Raw genomic sequence first — 15,286 nt, 5'->3', positions numbered from 1 at the left:
TGGCCGAGAGATGGCGCTAGTTGTAGGTCCATACAATACCTTTTTCATGACGCTACCCTTGCAGTATTACCATCGATTGTACAAATCACATCTAGTTTGTATGTCAAAAGTAAAAGACATATTTGTTTGTAAAAAGTTTATTTACTAATATTTAGACATTTAGAGTACTCATTACTGCGTGATGTGATTTCCAACTTCGCACAAAAACTGAGATTCAGCTGAAAAGGAAAGACATTGTAAACTTATATTCATTTATATTGAAAATTATTGACTATTATCCTTATAGGGGTTTGATATCCGGAGTGTTTTGGGGTCTCGGGTTGCGGCTGCGATTTGGATCCAGAGGTCACGGGGTCAAGAGAGACACGTGACTTCAGAAACCATGATTTGCATTTAACAAAAAATCCTTAAGATATGTTTTATTGTTTAGATGGGTGGACGAGCTTACAGCTCACTTGCTGTTAAGTGGTTACTGAAGCCCATAGACATCCACAACGTAAATCCTCCACCCGCCTTGAGATATTAGTTCTAAAGTCTAAAGTATAGTTTAGTTAAATATTTGATAAACAATTTATAATCAAATTGTTACCGAGTCCAGGCAACCCCCGACCGAGAGCCAGCGCTAAAACTATATAAACGATCGCTCGCCGCGCCTTTGCCTCTTTTTTGTGCGTGGCGTTCGTGTGTGCGGTTCTTGTTGAAACATGTTTGGGACTTGTGTAATTTTAACAGTTTTCGTTAATAGTAAATTGAAATCATTTTGTTAAAAGTTTTGTTAATTCAGTGAAATATAATTAGGCTAGTTCTGTGTTATTTATTTCTTTTTGTTAACTACCTCACTTCTGGTCGATAATAAAATATAATAAAATTTAGGTTCAATTATTATTATCATAAACCGTATATTGCACATTATCGCAATACCGCTACATTAGAATTTATTGCCATCAGAATTTGTTGAAGTTTTGGACGTCCAATATTAAGCCTCTATCACTCTATTAAGTACTTGAAGTCCTGTATTGTTATTACTGAATATGTTTAATGATCTTCAATGAAGTGTGCGTTGCCTTATTCCTTTCAGTAACGGTACCTACTACAGTATACTTTAGAATTGTACAGTTTGATAGAGCACTCACCCTTATGAGTTTTAAGATGAATTTTTAAATTTCTTATACAATTAAATTTCTCCTGACATATCCTGCAGCGGTAATGGTAATCCACAAACTGGAAAAAGAAAAAGTTTTCATATATTCTTATGCTCTTTATATAACTTAGTTGATAAATAAACAATTCATTTGACGTTGACATATTTCATTTAATGCCAGAGAGAACATCCGACAACCTGATGAAATTGTAAGCATCGCTTAAGAGTCTTAAGTTAAGAAACAAACTGTGAGCAAATTCGCTTATCTACATGAAATAATAGTACAACAGAATTGCTTGTCCACATATCTGAATGTTAACTTACAACTTATTTGTGTTTTTATTTATTTATTGCTTAGATGGGTGGATGAGCTCACAGCCCACCTGGTGTTAAGTGGTTACTGGAGCCCATAGACATCTATAGCGTAAATGCCGCCGCCTACCTTGAGATATGAGTTCTAGGAGATCTCAGTATAATTACAACGGCTGTCCCACCCTTCAAACCGAAACGCATTACTGCTTCACGGCAGAAATAGGCAGAGTGGTGGTACCTACCCGTGGGGACTCACAAGAGGTCCTACCACCACCATTGTTGATGCCTATGAACGACGGTCACCACTTGCCATCAAGATCAGTATGCTGGTCTGATTTTGATGGCAATAAATTACATATTTACAATATTATTCAAACAACTAAATCGTCTAAGCAAATAAAACAGTTTGGAAGGTGTAGGAAACTCACCTCGGCTAATACAGCGTTAATAACAGGCTTGTACCGGTTGACTTCGGAGGAACTGTGGTTCTTCACGTGGGAAAGCAGATTGTGAACGGTTACGCAAGTCCTGGCGCATATCGGACACAGTAAGGGCTCTGAGGAATAAAGAAGATTTAAGGTTGGCTCCTAATGTGCCGGCACTTGGATGTATTGTGGCCCGGACGAAGCGATAATGTTACGCCGGTAAGAGTAACGCCATCTGTCGCCGAATAGTCGAAAGAATATCGAAGGATCTAGTAGCGCCTAGAACGTTCGAGAAGCACAACGCCATCTATTGACAGTTAGCAGAAACTACTACTAGAGATGTGTGGAATATTCTCAATAATTCTAGGGATGCGGTATCGGCTATAAAAGCGTTGCAGAGACGGCACGCAGTCACTCAGTAATCGGAACTAGTCGAAGCGAAACAGCGAACGGATCACCTGAAGCGAAGCGGAACAAGCTAATTGAGAGTTTTAAAGTGTTTAAGTGTTTTAAGTTGAATACAGTTTTTAAGTTGTACTTTGGGGAATTTTTATTTATCCCGAACCCCGGCGCGTAACAATACTATATGAATAAAAGTGAATATCCACCCAAGGTTACAGTTCTACCCTGTGCAACTAACTACCCTAGGCTGCAAATGATTTATGTGATAATTTTGATAGGCTTTAGTTTTAATTTAGAAAATTGTGAATGTGTCTTTGGAAAAATCTTCATTATTTTATAAACCTAAGCTAGTGACAAAGTCGATATACTACTAACTCTTGTTAGATGTCCTAGGACCGCGCCACGACTTTTGGTAACAATCAGCGCACATTTTGCAGCAAGTCATCTCCTTTATGTACATCTTAGGGTCTTCATCATCTTTTTCGGATTTCCCTTCATCCTGGGCACTTGATTTGCTGAAATAAAAATTGACGTCACTTTTTTTGTATTTCTGAGGTGTGCGGACGATCTCTAGGCCCACCTGGTGCTAAGTGATTACCGGTTATGATTACCCACCTCGAAAGAGGTCTCCGTTTTTACAGTATAACAACTACCCCACTCTTCAAACCGAAATACATTACTGCTTCGTGGCAAAAATAGGTAGGGTGGTGGTAGCTACCCATATTGACTCACAAGACGTCCTACCACCAGTAATTACGCAAATTGTAAATTTGCGGGTTTTGATTTTGATTACACGACGTTATTCCTTCACCGTGAAAGTCAATCATGAACATTTCTTAAGTACGTATTACATTAGAAGAATAGTACCCGCCTGCGGGATTCGAACACCGGTGCATCGCTACATACGAATGCATCGGACATCTTATCCTCTAGGCCACGACGACTTCAACGGCTTCAACTAAGCCGGCATCATGATACAACAAAATTCAATTTGTTATTGAGTAGCTACCAAGGATCCTGAGTTCATTCAAGGCAAGAGCTGGTCCTCCTCAAGAGATGTGGTTGAAGTCTCATTTCTATTGTACAGCGGCTATCCCACACTTTGTCCCAAAATAGATGACTGCTTCATAACAGAACGAATGCAATACTATTGATTGTTGTCATGGTGTGCAAACTCTTTGACAGGACATATGATCTACATTTATTAGACAAGACATAGACTAAGCCGGAGACTTGACATTGTGACTTTTCTAGACTTAAAAGGGCGACAGGAAAAAAGACAAGAATTAAAACTTTAATACTCTAAACGATGACAAACGAATGAACCGACCATTCAATTGTTATAGCATTTATAATAGCCAAATCTTTTATTTATGTGAATCATTAAAATAAACAGATGTAGGTGAGAGATATTGTTTATATTGAAAACTTCCTTCTGGACTTGCTCCTAAACACTCAAATGAATATGCTTACCTTTTATCAAAGAGCATGTAAACTGAAGAAATCGACTCTTTGGGTTTATAGACAACCAAGGCTTCGCTGTCTTCGTGCTTTTCTTTCGTTAAAAGGACCTGAAAAACAGTATTTGAAATGAATAATGATTTAAGCATTTTTTTAAGATTTTAAGATTTTTACTGGTGGTAAGACCTCATGCGAGTCCGCATGGGTATATACCACTACCCCGCCTATTTTTGCCGTGAAGCAGTAATGCGTTTCGGCTTGAAGGGTGAGGCAGCTGTTGTAACTATGCTGAGACCTTACAACTTATATCTCAATGTGGGTGGCGCATTTACGTTGTAGATGTCTATGGGCTCCAGTAACTACTTAACTAGGTGGGCTGTGAGCTCGTCCACATATCTAAGCAATAAAATAAAAAAATAAAAAAATTATGGACATTTTTGTTTATTTGCACACAAAGGATTTTTATTCAAAAATATCATATTTTGATGTTGGTACAAATTTGACACCCTTTGTCATGGAAGTAAAAGTAGTTTGTTATGCTTATGGTTTGTGAATACAGAAAACTATTATTCATACTATCAATCAACTATTATTGCAAAATGGAACTTTAGAGACATATCAAATCAAATCAAATCAAAAAAATTTTATTCAACATAAATGAAAGTACATACTTGTTGAACGTCAAAAGAACTACCGCCAATTCACAAGAACTAGCCTCCGTCCTGAGAAGAATTGGCAAGAAACTCAGCGGGCATGTCTTTTTTTTTTTTACATATAAAATTATTATTTATTTATTTTTTAATATTAGATTTTTTTTAAATATGAATTTTTTACACTGAGTATTATAACGTAACAATTACTACAATATTGAAATGCCTGGAGCGAGCAACTCATTCCCACTTTGTGCAATCTTCTAGATAATCATTGACTTTATAGTAAGCTTTATTGCACAGATGTTCTTTAATAGTTTTCTTAAACCTATGTATATGTAGGTTCTGAACATCATGTGGGATTTTGTTGTACAGGCGCACAGACAAACACCCGAATGAATTTCGTATCTTATGTAACCTACTCATCGGCACAACAAGCTTGTGTTTGTTCCTAGAATAATCTTGCTAGGTCAACATGAAAGTACAATATGAGTCCAAGCAAATCGACACTATATTAAATCTTAAGGATTTCTAATACACTTACAACATCGACAGTTTGAACTGGTTTAGATTTCTTTGAAGATAAACTGTAGGTTTTAACAGTTCTCTTCTCCTTGTATCTTGGTAGCACACACTGAAATATTTCAGATTTCTTGTCACCATCTTCATTTTGAACACATGTCTTGCTCCATATTGTTGTCTCAATTTTACCTGTGATAGAATTTTTATTCTTATTTATAGATGTCTATAGGTATAGGTATATTGGATGAAAAATAACCTTTCTGAAAGTAAAACACTTAGCTCCACCTCAAAACTGAAAAGAATAACCATTACAACGCTCTGCAAAAATACAAATGTTTTGAGTAAATTCACAGTAAGAGAATTGTAAACTTAACTATGTATTGATTTGCATTATGTTTTATAGTATACAGAGCAAAAAATATCTATTCATAAATGTAGTGTATTAGTGAGGGTACTTGTTCTCCTTTTAATAAAAGGATTGCTAAGTGCGGGTTGCATAAAGACAGACACACAATGAACTGATTTGTTACCGAACACATGTTCTTAAGTTCTTTATTAAATAATAAAACATAATAATATATAAAAATGATCATGTTCATTTACTTGTCCTTTAAAAATTCTAAAGTTATTCAACTGACTGTCATTAAACTTAGTACATTTTAATTTCTCCAGGAAAGTTTTTGTACCTTCAAAATACTATACTACAGATTCCACATAGGTAATACTTAGAAATGAATGTCTATTAACACTAAACAGGTGCATGCAAAAACTACATCATCATCATCATCATTCTTTCCTATTACCCTCTGCTGGGATGTAGGGCTAGAATCAAATTTTTCCATTTTTATCGGTCTTGGGCAGTCTATTCTAACTCCTCCCACGTCATGCCCAAGACCTCTAGCTCCTGCTCCACCGAGCGACGCAAAGTTGTTCTGGGGCGGCCTCTCTTCCTTTTGCCAGACACTTTCCAGGTCAGTGATCTCTTTGATAGGTGGGTATCGAGCTTTCTCAAAGTGTGACCAATCCAATGCCACTACATGGGAAACTAATTTTATTTAATAAAAAATTGTTAATTGAACTGTTGTCTACGATTTGAAGAATGTGAAAAAGTTTCTAACGGACTGTCAAAATTCACAATGTTATTACTAGATTTATTGAAACCACAAACCTGTTTGTTTATTAGGGACATTCCTCAGCACAACACTCCTGGACGAACTATGTGTCCTACCTCGCTCTGGTCTAAGCATGGTATCACAGTGCTTAAAATGCTCTATGCAAACATTATTCCACACTCCCAACCTCTTTAGATCACTGTTATCTTGCTTCACAGCTTTCACAGGTAGACATAACGGGTCGTCGTAATCAGGTATTCTAATGTTTAGTTTCTTACGCACGGCGAATTTTTCTTGAGCAGATACTAATCTGTTTTCTTTTAATAACTCATTAATTCTTTTAGAAATAGTGTTGGCTTTAGTATTAGTGGTACTATTGTTAGCAGTAGTTTCGACTTTTGCCCGCTTTTTCTGTGGAACGATTTTTTTTTTCTTTGATTTCGTACTTGGTGGACTGAGAGGTGCAACGTCTTCTTCAGGGTGATAATCAGAATCGTCGTCTTCCTTTTTTCGTTTTTTCTTTGGTCGACGTTCGCGCTCTACTAGTAGGGAGAGTAAATCTGTTTTATCATTATCGGTCACAGGGCTGGACCCGTATGGCTTTAACTCTCGAGTTTGAGGTGTTTGAAAGCATTGTTGAACTATTTCAGCATCCTCTTCCAGATATTCGACTTCACCTTCAGATTCCATATCAGTATTAATAGTACCTATGTATTGACTATGTAATAATGAACAATTTGAATTATTAATGGAAGACCTTAAGTAGGTACTAACTCCACTTTGTTCCAATGTTCATGACAAAAACAATTGTTATTTATTAACAATAACCATAGATTTATTTTTTTGGTACAATTTTTCCTTATTAGGCAAGGCAAGGGAATCTAAGCCCATACATTCGTATTAACCATAGATTATAAATAAATAATATAAATAAATAAATATTTACTAACAATCACGCCACGTTAACTGGTCCCGTGATAAGTTCGTAAAGAACTTGTGTTACAGGTACCAGATAACGGAAATAAATGTAAGATTTTTATTATACACATACATATATTTAATATACATCCATAACCCTGGAAAAGAGATTTATATTTATCATACAAATATCTTCCCTTGGCGGGATTCGAACCCGCAACCCCCTTGTGTAGTGACCATGTCACTTACCACTACACCAGACGGCCGTTAAAATATATAATTATATACTTAATATATTAGAACTGTTATTGTCTATCTATGAAATTGTACCAAAAAAGTCTATGATTTTTTTTATGGGATTTTATGACCTGGTAACTAAGACCTTTAGGTTATGTCTTATTTTAATTTATATTCTTATTCTTATGAAAAATTGTGAAATGAAATGAAGATGATTTTTTTTTTTTTTTTTTTATTGCTTAGATGGGTAGACGAGCTCACAGCCCACCTGATGTTGAGTGGTTACTGGAGCCCATAGACATCCACAACGTAAATGCGCCACCCACCTTGAGATAAATGTTCTAAGGTCTCAAGTATAGTAACGACGGCTGCCCCACCCTTCAAACCGAAACGCATTACTGCTTCACGGCAGAAATAGGCAGGGTGGTGGTACCCACCCGCGCGGACTCACAAGAGGTCCTACCACCAGTACTTATTTGAGACATTATTCAACTGGAATGAAATTAAATGAAATGAGATGAGATGATATGGGATGAAATATAATCTCAGTAAAATTGTGGTCATTTAGTTTAACTTTTTCATTGGACTTTTTGGAAGATCCCAAGAAAATACGTCCAACGGATTTGTTTCATTTTCCCACATTTATGCACTTTCACAGATACTGAACAGTTAATAAACCACCGTTATTATACATTTAAACATGAAGAAACACTAAATAGACAAAACAAAACAAATCTTACAACTTCACTCCTCGCGTCCCGCCAAAAAGTCCTAGAGAAACCTTACTGTATTCAAAAACTGTCTACAAAAAGTTATACAACCTATGGTGAGAAATGGTCATCTAATGATGGAAATATGTTGAAGCTTGAAGCACGTGAAAGTTATTTCAAGTAGATCGTTAAGAAATGCCTAAGAATATTAATAAATCGAAGATTAATCGATAGATAAAAAAAAGCACAGTTTTGTTGCATATCAATTAACAGAAGTATTTTATATGTAATTTGTTAAGGTGTTTCATAAAGTTAAATTTATGCGTTAAATACGTTAACTCTGCCATAATTTCCGTTACGCACTTTTAAAAGTGCACAGATCTTGCAAAATTCATGAACTCTAAGTAAGTTCATCATTTTACCAAAACGATACATCATTTCGTGTCATTCAGCAAGTATTTTTTAATTCACCTTATTGAATTTCATATTTTAATTCCTGAATCATGTTCATTTCATTCGGTTTCATTCCTTTCCCTGTGGAAAAGATTAACCGGACGGATAAATTAACGCAGAAGCCGGGAAAAAAACCTGTCTATCCTTCAAAACCATTGTTTTTCAAGAGACGAGAGAGAGAGAGATAAAATCTAAATCTTACCGACCTAAGTCAATTTAATCTCCATATAAAAAATTAAGTTCCTTAATCGTCATAGAATTATAATTTAATAAAATAGGACGAGACTTTCATTAGTTTCTAAGTGATCTATATGCTAATTCCCAGCCTGTTGATATTCATAAATTCGACTGTATTCAACGAATAAAAACGGCCTACCAGATGTTCATGGTCACCGGAGTTCATAAACAAAAAATTGAATGTCTTACCGATTTTAAGACAGGACTGTAAGTTTCCGTTCTGTAATAAAACGGCACTTCAAACTGAAACACACTATTGCTTCACAACAAAAATTTGCAGTTTTAGTTAAATGAATAACTTGTAGTTTATGACCAGATTTTCAGACGCGCTGTTTTTGACATAAAAATAAATCTGATGTACCCATAGAGTTACTATTCTATTGTAGGTACTTATTAACTCCATGGATGTACCATAATGAATTGGCTGTATGGGTTCCTATTGCCTGACGAAACTAATTAGGCGAACTACAAACATTTTGGGTTTTTTTATTTTTTTTTATTGCATATATGGATGGACGAGCTCACAGCCCACCTGGTGTTAAGTGGTTACTGGAGCCCATAGACATCTACAACGTAAATGCGCCACCCACCTCGAGATATAAGTTCTAAGGTCTCAGTGGTGGTACCTACCCGTGCGGACTCCCAAGAGGTCCTACCACCAGTGATTACACAAATTATAATTTTGCGGATTTGGTTTTTATTACACGATGTTATTCCTTCACTGTGGAAGTCAATCGTGAACATATAACCGCCTGCGGGATTCGAACACCGGTGCATCGCTACATACGAATGCATCGGACGTCTTATCCTTTAGGCCACGACGACTTCAATATATCAATTCAATATATGAATCAATATTATCTATGATACAACAGACAACGCTGTATGGGCTTAGATTCCTTTGCCTACCCTGGTAAGGAAATATTGTACGAAAAAAATATCTATGATACAGATTATACAAAATTTAAGGTGAAAAAGAAAAAAAAACCTGGAAATTAGACAACATGTCGGACAAGTTAGTTATTTCTTTAAATAACAAAAATATTGAGTTTTTATTATTTTTAGTATAGGCTCTATCTATATTCTAAAAGAAGCACTAATTTTCAAAAATGTTTTATCTTAACCCACTTCACAGAACTTTTTAATTCGATTAACGCGAGTGACGCTCATCCATGTGTTATTTTCATAACAAAATCAATATTTTTTGTTGATACTCCACAGCGAAGACTGGTTAGATGATGACTTCGGAGGTGAAAGCCTGACTGACTTCAATCCTGGAAATGAGGAGGAGGATTTGCTCTTAGCTGATGATTATGAAAGTGGTCCACAAAATGTGCCAACTTCAATCAGACCATACAATGAACGGGAAATACTTATTCAATCAGGCGACTATTCTACGCATCCCAGAGAGGATAACCAGGTGACTAAATAATTGACGCCTTTTATCTTCATTTGTCTATATTATTTTCAGAAGAAAAATAATACAAAACAGTTTGTGAAAAATTACTAAATAACTTATCGTCAATTACTCAAACAATATTTTAATTGCAAAACAGTTCAATTTCAATAGTCTCCTGTGTTAGTTTTGCTAAATTTTTTCTTCAGTGAAATAGTATACCCATTTATATTAAATTACTCTGATTAAGCACTGTCTCAAAGAATATGTCCATACAAGTTGGAAGTGAAATATTATTACAGTCAAAATCTGTTATAACCACATCGAAGGGACTGCTCATATTCAGTCGTAACAACGGGTGATGTTTAATGTGTATTGTGCAAATACAAACAAATAGATAGGGAATTATTGGAAAAATATATTTATTCAACTATGTACATTTAGTTTATTACACATAAGTACAATGTATATTATTTTTCTGTGAGCATAAAATCTGTAGTTTTGGTCTGTTTGGAACACTTCTGCTGTGCATAGATATGTATTTTGTAATTCACATTGGATGTTAATTAACGTATCGTCATGGCTCTTTCCAAATGATTGAAATTGTAGAGTGTGATACACCATATTCCTTTGCTAAGTCTTTGTTTGAAATTCCGCTCTCTAGCTTGGATATCATATTCGATTTTTCTTCAATATTAATTTTTCTTTGCGACATTTTGAAAGTTTCACGAATAACTCCACAAAGTTTTGGTGAGTCTTGTGTATAGATAAGTAACAAACTAACTGAAGAGATATGAAGAAGCGGGCTTTGACTCTACTGCATGCACGTGTTTTGTTTCTAAGAATTAGAAAAGACCCTAACACTAAACTAAATCCTATTGTTTTCTTTCCTGATTTTAATAGCCATTGAAGACAAATGTGGATACCTATTAAAATTATTTACAATACAGCTTAGCTGGTCGTTCTAACAGATCTAATTCTCCAAAATATTAGTTAAATGTGGTCGTTTTATGAGGTATGTTGTTATTAGCAATGTCGTATAAAGCAATGTTTTTAATAAGGCGGTCATATAGCATTCAGCCGGGACCTTTGATCTAGGTTATTATAATTTGGTTCTAAATGATGTCGCAGTAAACGGTTTTTACTGTATATTCAAAACAATTAAATTTCGTACAGGACAAAACTAGTGATAAAATAAACAGAACTTCTTCTTCTTCTTCTTAATTATGGCTCGGCACCATTCGTGCATTTGGCCAGTGTCAAGTATTTTAAACAGAACTTCTACTATAGTTGGTAATTAATTAATGTAATTCTTTAATCAATAATTTATGAGCAATGTAAGTATATTAGAATGCTGTTATAATCAGTAATAATTGATGATTGGGAGAGTATCAAAATCTGTATAAAAGGAGCGTAAAGGGCATCATTAATCACAAAATGCAGTTACCAGTAAACTTCCAAACAATAACGACAAAGAAACAGAAAATTCTATATCTCACACTGCCAGAACCTCTACAATAGTTTAACTTGAAAACTACCGTTTTGGATTAGCAAAATATAGATAGAAAAATATATTCATTAGCCAAAAACAACTCTACAGAATGGGTCATGTACAATATCTAATACTTAAATTGTATTTTGAATGCTGAACACAACCCATATTAAAGTCTTTTTACACAGCATTTAAGTCAAGCAAATTTAAGCAAAATTATTTCCAATCTCCTCACTTCGTAATGAGATCGATATACTTAGTGCCTTGTAGAAATTGCATAACTTAAGTTCTCTGCTTGGGGAACGGTAATGCGATCTTGCATCGATAATCCTCAATGCTGAGGGTCGTGGCCTTATCTAACAACTTTCTCCTGTATTATTCTGCACCATTCCTGCCTATCCTCGGATCCGGTGTGGATAGCAACGTGGACTGAAGTATTGAGAGTGGAGTGTATCTGGTCCGACTAGCGACTTGGGGTTCTGCCTCTGGTCCTTTTTCTGCATACCTTCCCAAACAACGCTTCAGCTGTCTCGTAGAATTAAATCTCTTCCAAAAGCACTGCAGTGGAAGGACGTGGGCCCCACCATGTGTACTTTCCCAAGAAAGCCTCATTTAATATACAGACTGTAGATCAAGTGACTTTGGTCATAACAGGCAAGGTATGCAGAAGAATTGCGATCTATAGTTCGAAGTCTATATATAGTAGAATTGTTCAAAAATGTTCCAAAATTTGTGTTATATTTTTGAGATAAAAGAAGTTAAATACAAAAACATTTAAATATCACGCTTAGTATTACTCATTCTAGAATATAAAAATATAAACGGTCTATATAAATGAGTGGTTTTCACAGCCCTTGGTGTACCAGCCAGCTGTTGAACCAGAATGTGTTGTTCCAAACATAACAGTTGAGGTACCAAACCAGCCTACAGATCACGGACATTGCACATATGCTCCATATGAGCCTGCATATGACCCAGAAAGAACAGTTCCTCGAGCTATTGTGAGTAAACGACAAATTAGTTTGCTGTTGGATAAAGAAAGCCTTTGAGATAATTACTTAGTGTTCAAATAAATAAATAAAAAATTACAAACAAAATTTACATTTAGCAAAGAATCCCCAAACCCAATAACGAGTTTTAACCCATTGAACTACCATGTTTCTCATAGCATACTTTCTTCCAAGGCCACTCTAATATATAGAAAATTGCCAAAATATCACCTATTGTCAAGCCGAAATTGAGAGGTCAGTTTACTAGAAAATTGTGTATTGTCTGAGATATTAAATACTTTAAGATACAGATATGTCGTGATTGCTGCAGCCCTCAAACTCTAAAACTGGTAGCTAAACTTTATCAATGCACTAATTCAATTATTTCCCCTGTGAAGTGGTAGGTGCTAAGATGCATCTCTCATAGCTCTCATCTTATTGCAGCCTGCTGGACCAGTTGAGTCGCCACAGATTGTACCTTCTGAAATCAATCAACCAATTGCAAGTGAGTTGTAATGTATTATTTATTATTTTATTTTATTTATTTATTAGTTACAGTGTTTTAATCTATTATTTTCGTTTTGGTGTCTAATCAGCTTTTCTTTTGTATAATTAGTATGAAGAGCATATTTATATATTTATGAGGAGGTTTTTTTTTTTTTTTTTTTTTATATAATGGCAATCTGCTGCTACTTTCAGCAATTTCTGCCAGTGTCGTGTTATGGCTACACATGGAACATTGTCGAGCTATTTAAATACACTTTTTATTATGAAAAGTATCCCATTTTGGAAATAATAATGTTGCCTGGGACTAACACAAATTTAATGTTACTATAAACTTACATATTATAATAAAGATTATGTACAGAGAATAATGCACTACATATAATTATAATTTTATAGAGTTAGTAGTTATAAACTTAATAAAAGCATTTATAATACGGGAGTCTGGGAATAGTGAGAGGAGGTGACGGACATTTACCGGCCGTTGAATTTTCAGTTCGCTAATAACTTGGTCCCATATGAGTGAGTTGTTCAAGCGACAATTGAGGAAAATGTGATCTATACTGCCGTCGTCCAAACCACATTCACACAACGAATTGTCACGTATTCTAATTTTATGTAGAAATACCGGAGAACAGCAATGACCTAAACGAACTCTACAGAGCACAGATATAACAGGTTTGGAAATCTTTTTGAATTTAAAAAACCATGGTTTTGTAGGAACGGTGGGTTGGATTGAAGCATATAAGCCTCCCTTCGTCTTACTGGACTCTGTCCAGTAGGCTTGCCATGACTTACTTAAATTAGACTTAGCAAGATGGAGTAAATCATAAGTTTGGACAGAGTGATGTTTTAGGTCGGCTAGGCTGCTGGAGATTGCAGCTTTGGCCAATGAATCAGCAATCTCATTACCTCTGATGCCAGAGTGGCCAGGAATCCATACCAAGATAATGTCGATCTGCTTTTTCGAGCATGAAAACAAACAATTTTTAATTTCAGAGATTATTGAACTGTGGAGTTTATCCCTGAAAGGGTTTTTGACGATAGCGTCCAGGGCACTTCTAGAGTCTGAAAAAATAACTGCCCTTGTAATAGTGCTATGGGAAAAAACAAACTGACAGGCTTCTAAAATACCAATGCATTCCCCAGAAAACACAGATGTTTCCGGAGGGCACCGGAATTGAAGGAAAATGTTGGAATTTTGGTAATAAACTGAGACACCCGTCCCACTATGAGATGAAAGTTTCGAAGCATCAGTAAAAAACCTGTGATAATCTCGCCACCTGGACTCAACTATGGACAAGAATTGTGTATTGGCCTCAACAGTTTCCTTGTCCAAGTCAATGGACGCAATATGATTTGGTATGAAGCTTAAAACTTCAATTGGAGAGTCATACATGGGGAATCTATTACACTGCTGGACATGAGTTCTTTCCTCAATCATACGGATCTTCCTAAAAGAATTCAAAATAAGTGGGGGATCCTTATACTTCCAGTAATCTACGTTCCCATATAATCTATCTAGGTGGATGAGTTTTGGCAGTATCATATGGTTTTTATGGAAGTATGCTTTAATTATAAACCTATCTGCAAGATACTGCCTGCGAAGGATAAGAGGTGGGTCGGCACTCTCCACCTGCAGGGCATTGCTTGGGCTGGACTTCATACAACCCAATATAATGCGGAGAGACTTTGATTGAATGGCATCCAATTTTGCTAATGCTGTTTTGTTGCAAGGGTCTAATAAGAAAGAGCCATAATCCAATAAACTTCTTATTGTAGCATTATAAATGAGTTTTAATGTGATAGGATGGGCACCCCACCAAACACCCGCAAGAGCCCGCAACATATTAATATTTCTCTCACATTTACTAATTGTGTAATTAAAATGTGCGATACCGGATAGTCTAGAGTCCAAGACGACGCCGAGAAATTTCACATTATCTTCGACCTTGATGGGAGATCCTTCAATTTCTAGATGTACATCTGGTATAACTCGTTTACGAGAGAAAACCACAACAGAGCTCTTAGAGGCTGACAATTGGAGTCCATGAGCAGAAAGCCAATGATTCAGAGAATTGAGGGATATTTGCATGGATATGCCAGCGTCAACTATGGATGGGACAGCTGTATATATGCACAGGTCATCTGCATATTGTAAAATATGGCATCCGATGTTGAGTGACCTATGCAAATCAGATGTATAAATGTTGTACAGCAAGGGACTCAACACCGAACCCTGGGGGAGACCCCTCCAGAGCAGCCTGGATGTGTGGACAAGATCACCAGGGATGTGTACGCTAACAGTACGGCCTGCCAGAAAAT

General features: G+C 35.9%; 2 protein-coding genes across 5 annotated transcripts in view; one reads left to right on the top strand and one right to left on the bottom strand.

Moving 5' to 3' along the window:
- Positions 1-121: 121 nt before the first annotated feature.
- Positions 122-7,286, bottom strand: LOC114246832 (uncharacterized). The gene is made up of 7 exons (XM_028179542.2): positions 6,082-7,286; positions 4,936-5,102; positions 3,754-3,851; positions 2,656-2,795; positions 1,882-2,009; positions 1,134-1,221; positions 122-218 (listed from the first exon to the last, which is right to left on the bottom strand). The coding sequence occupies exons 1-7, from the start codon at positions 6,713-6,715 to the stop codon at positions 172-174; spliced, it is 1,302 nt and encodes a 433-aa protein (XP_028035343.2). The 5' UTR covers positions 6,716-7,286; the 3' UTR covers positions 122-171.
- Positions 7,287-9,535: 2,249 nt separating this feature from the next.
- LOC114246833 (uncharacterized) overlaps positions 9,536-15,286 on the top strand; it is a 29,528-nt gene continuing 23,777 nt past the window's right edge. For all 4 annotated transcript variants that reach the window (XM_089739070.1, XM_089739069.1, XM_089739068.1 and 1 more), the window contains exons 1-4: positions 9,536-9,595; positions 9,802-10,000; positions 12,320-12,469; positions 12,902-12,962. In XM_089739070.1, coding sequence (XP_089595196.1) covers positions 9,585-9,595; positions 9,802-10,000; positions 12,320-12,469; positions 12,902-12,962 — 421 coding nt within the window. In that variant the 5' untranslated portion in view covers positions 9,536-9,584. The remainder of the gene's footprint in view (positions 9,596-9,801; positions 10,001-12,319; positions 12,470-12,901; positions 12,963-15,286) is intronic.

Source organism: Bombyx mandarina, chromosome 28, assembly GCF_030267445.1.
Source record: "Bombyx mandarina strain Sakado chromosome 28, ASM3026744v2".
Taxonomy (NCBI): domain Eukaryota; kingdom Metazoa; phylum Arthropoda; class Insecta; order Lepidoptera; family Bombycidae; genus Bombyx; species Bombyx mandarina.
Note: the sequence above shows the minus strand (reverse complement) of the source record. Positions and strands in the feature narration are given on the sequence as shown.

What these genes read in the sequence shown, in the direction of transcription:
- LOC114246832 (XM_028179542.2), bottom strand. Translation starts at nt 6,715, where the DNA reads ATGGAATCTGAAGGTGAAGTCGAATATCTGGAAGAGGATGCTGAAATA. An exon ending in TGTCCCTAATAAACAAACAG is followed by an intron (nt 5,103 to 6,081) that starts GTTTGTGGTTTC and finishes ATTCTATCACAG; the next exon opens with GTAAAATTGAGACAACAATA. An exon ending in TACATGCTCTTTGATAAAAG is followed by an intron (nt 2,796 to 3,753) that starts GTAAGCATATTC and finishes TTTTTATTTCAG; the next exon opens with CAAATCAAGTGCCCAGGATG.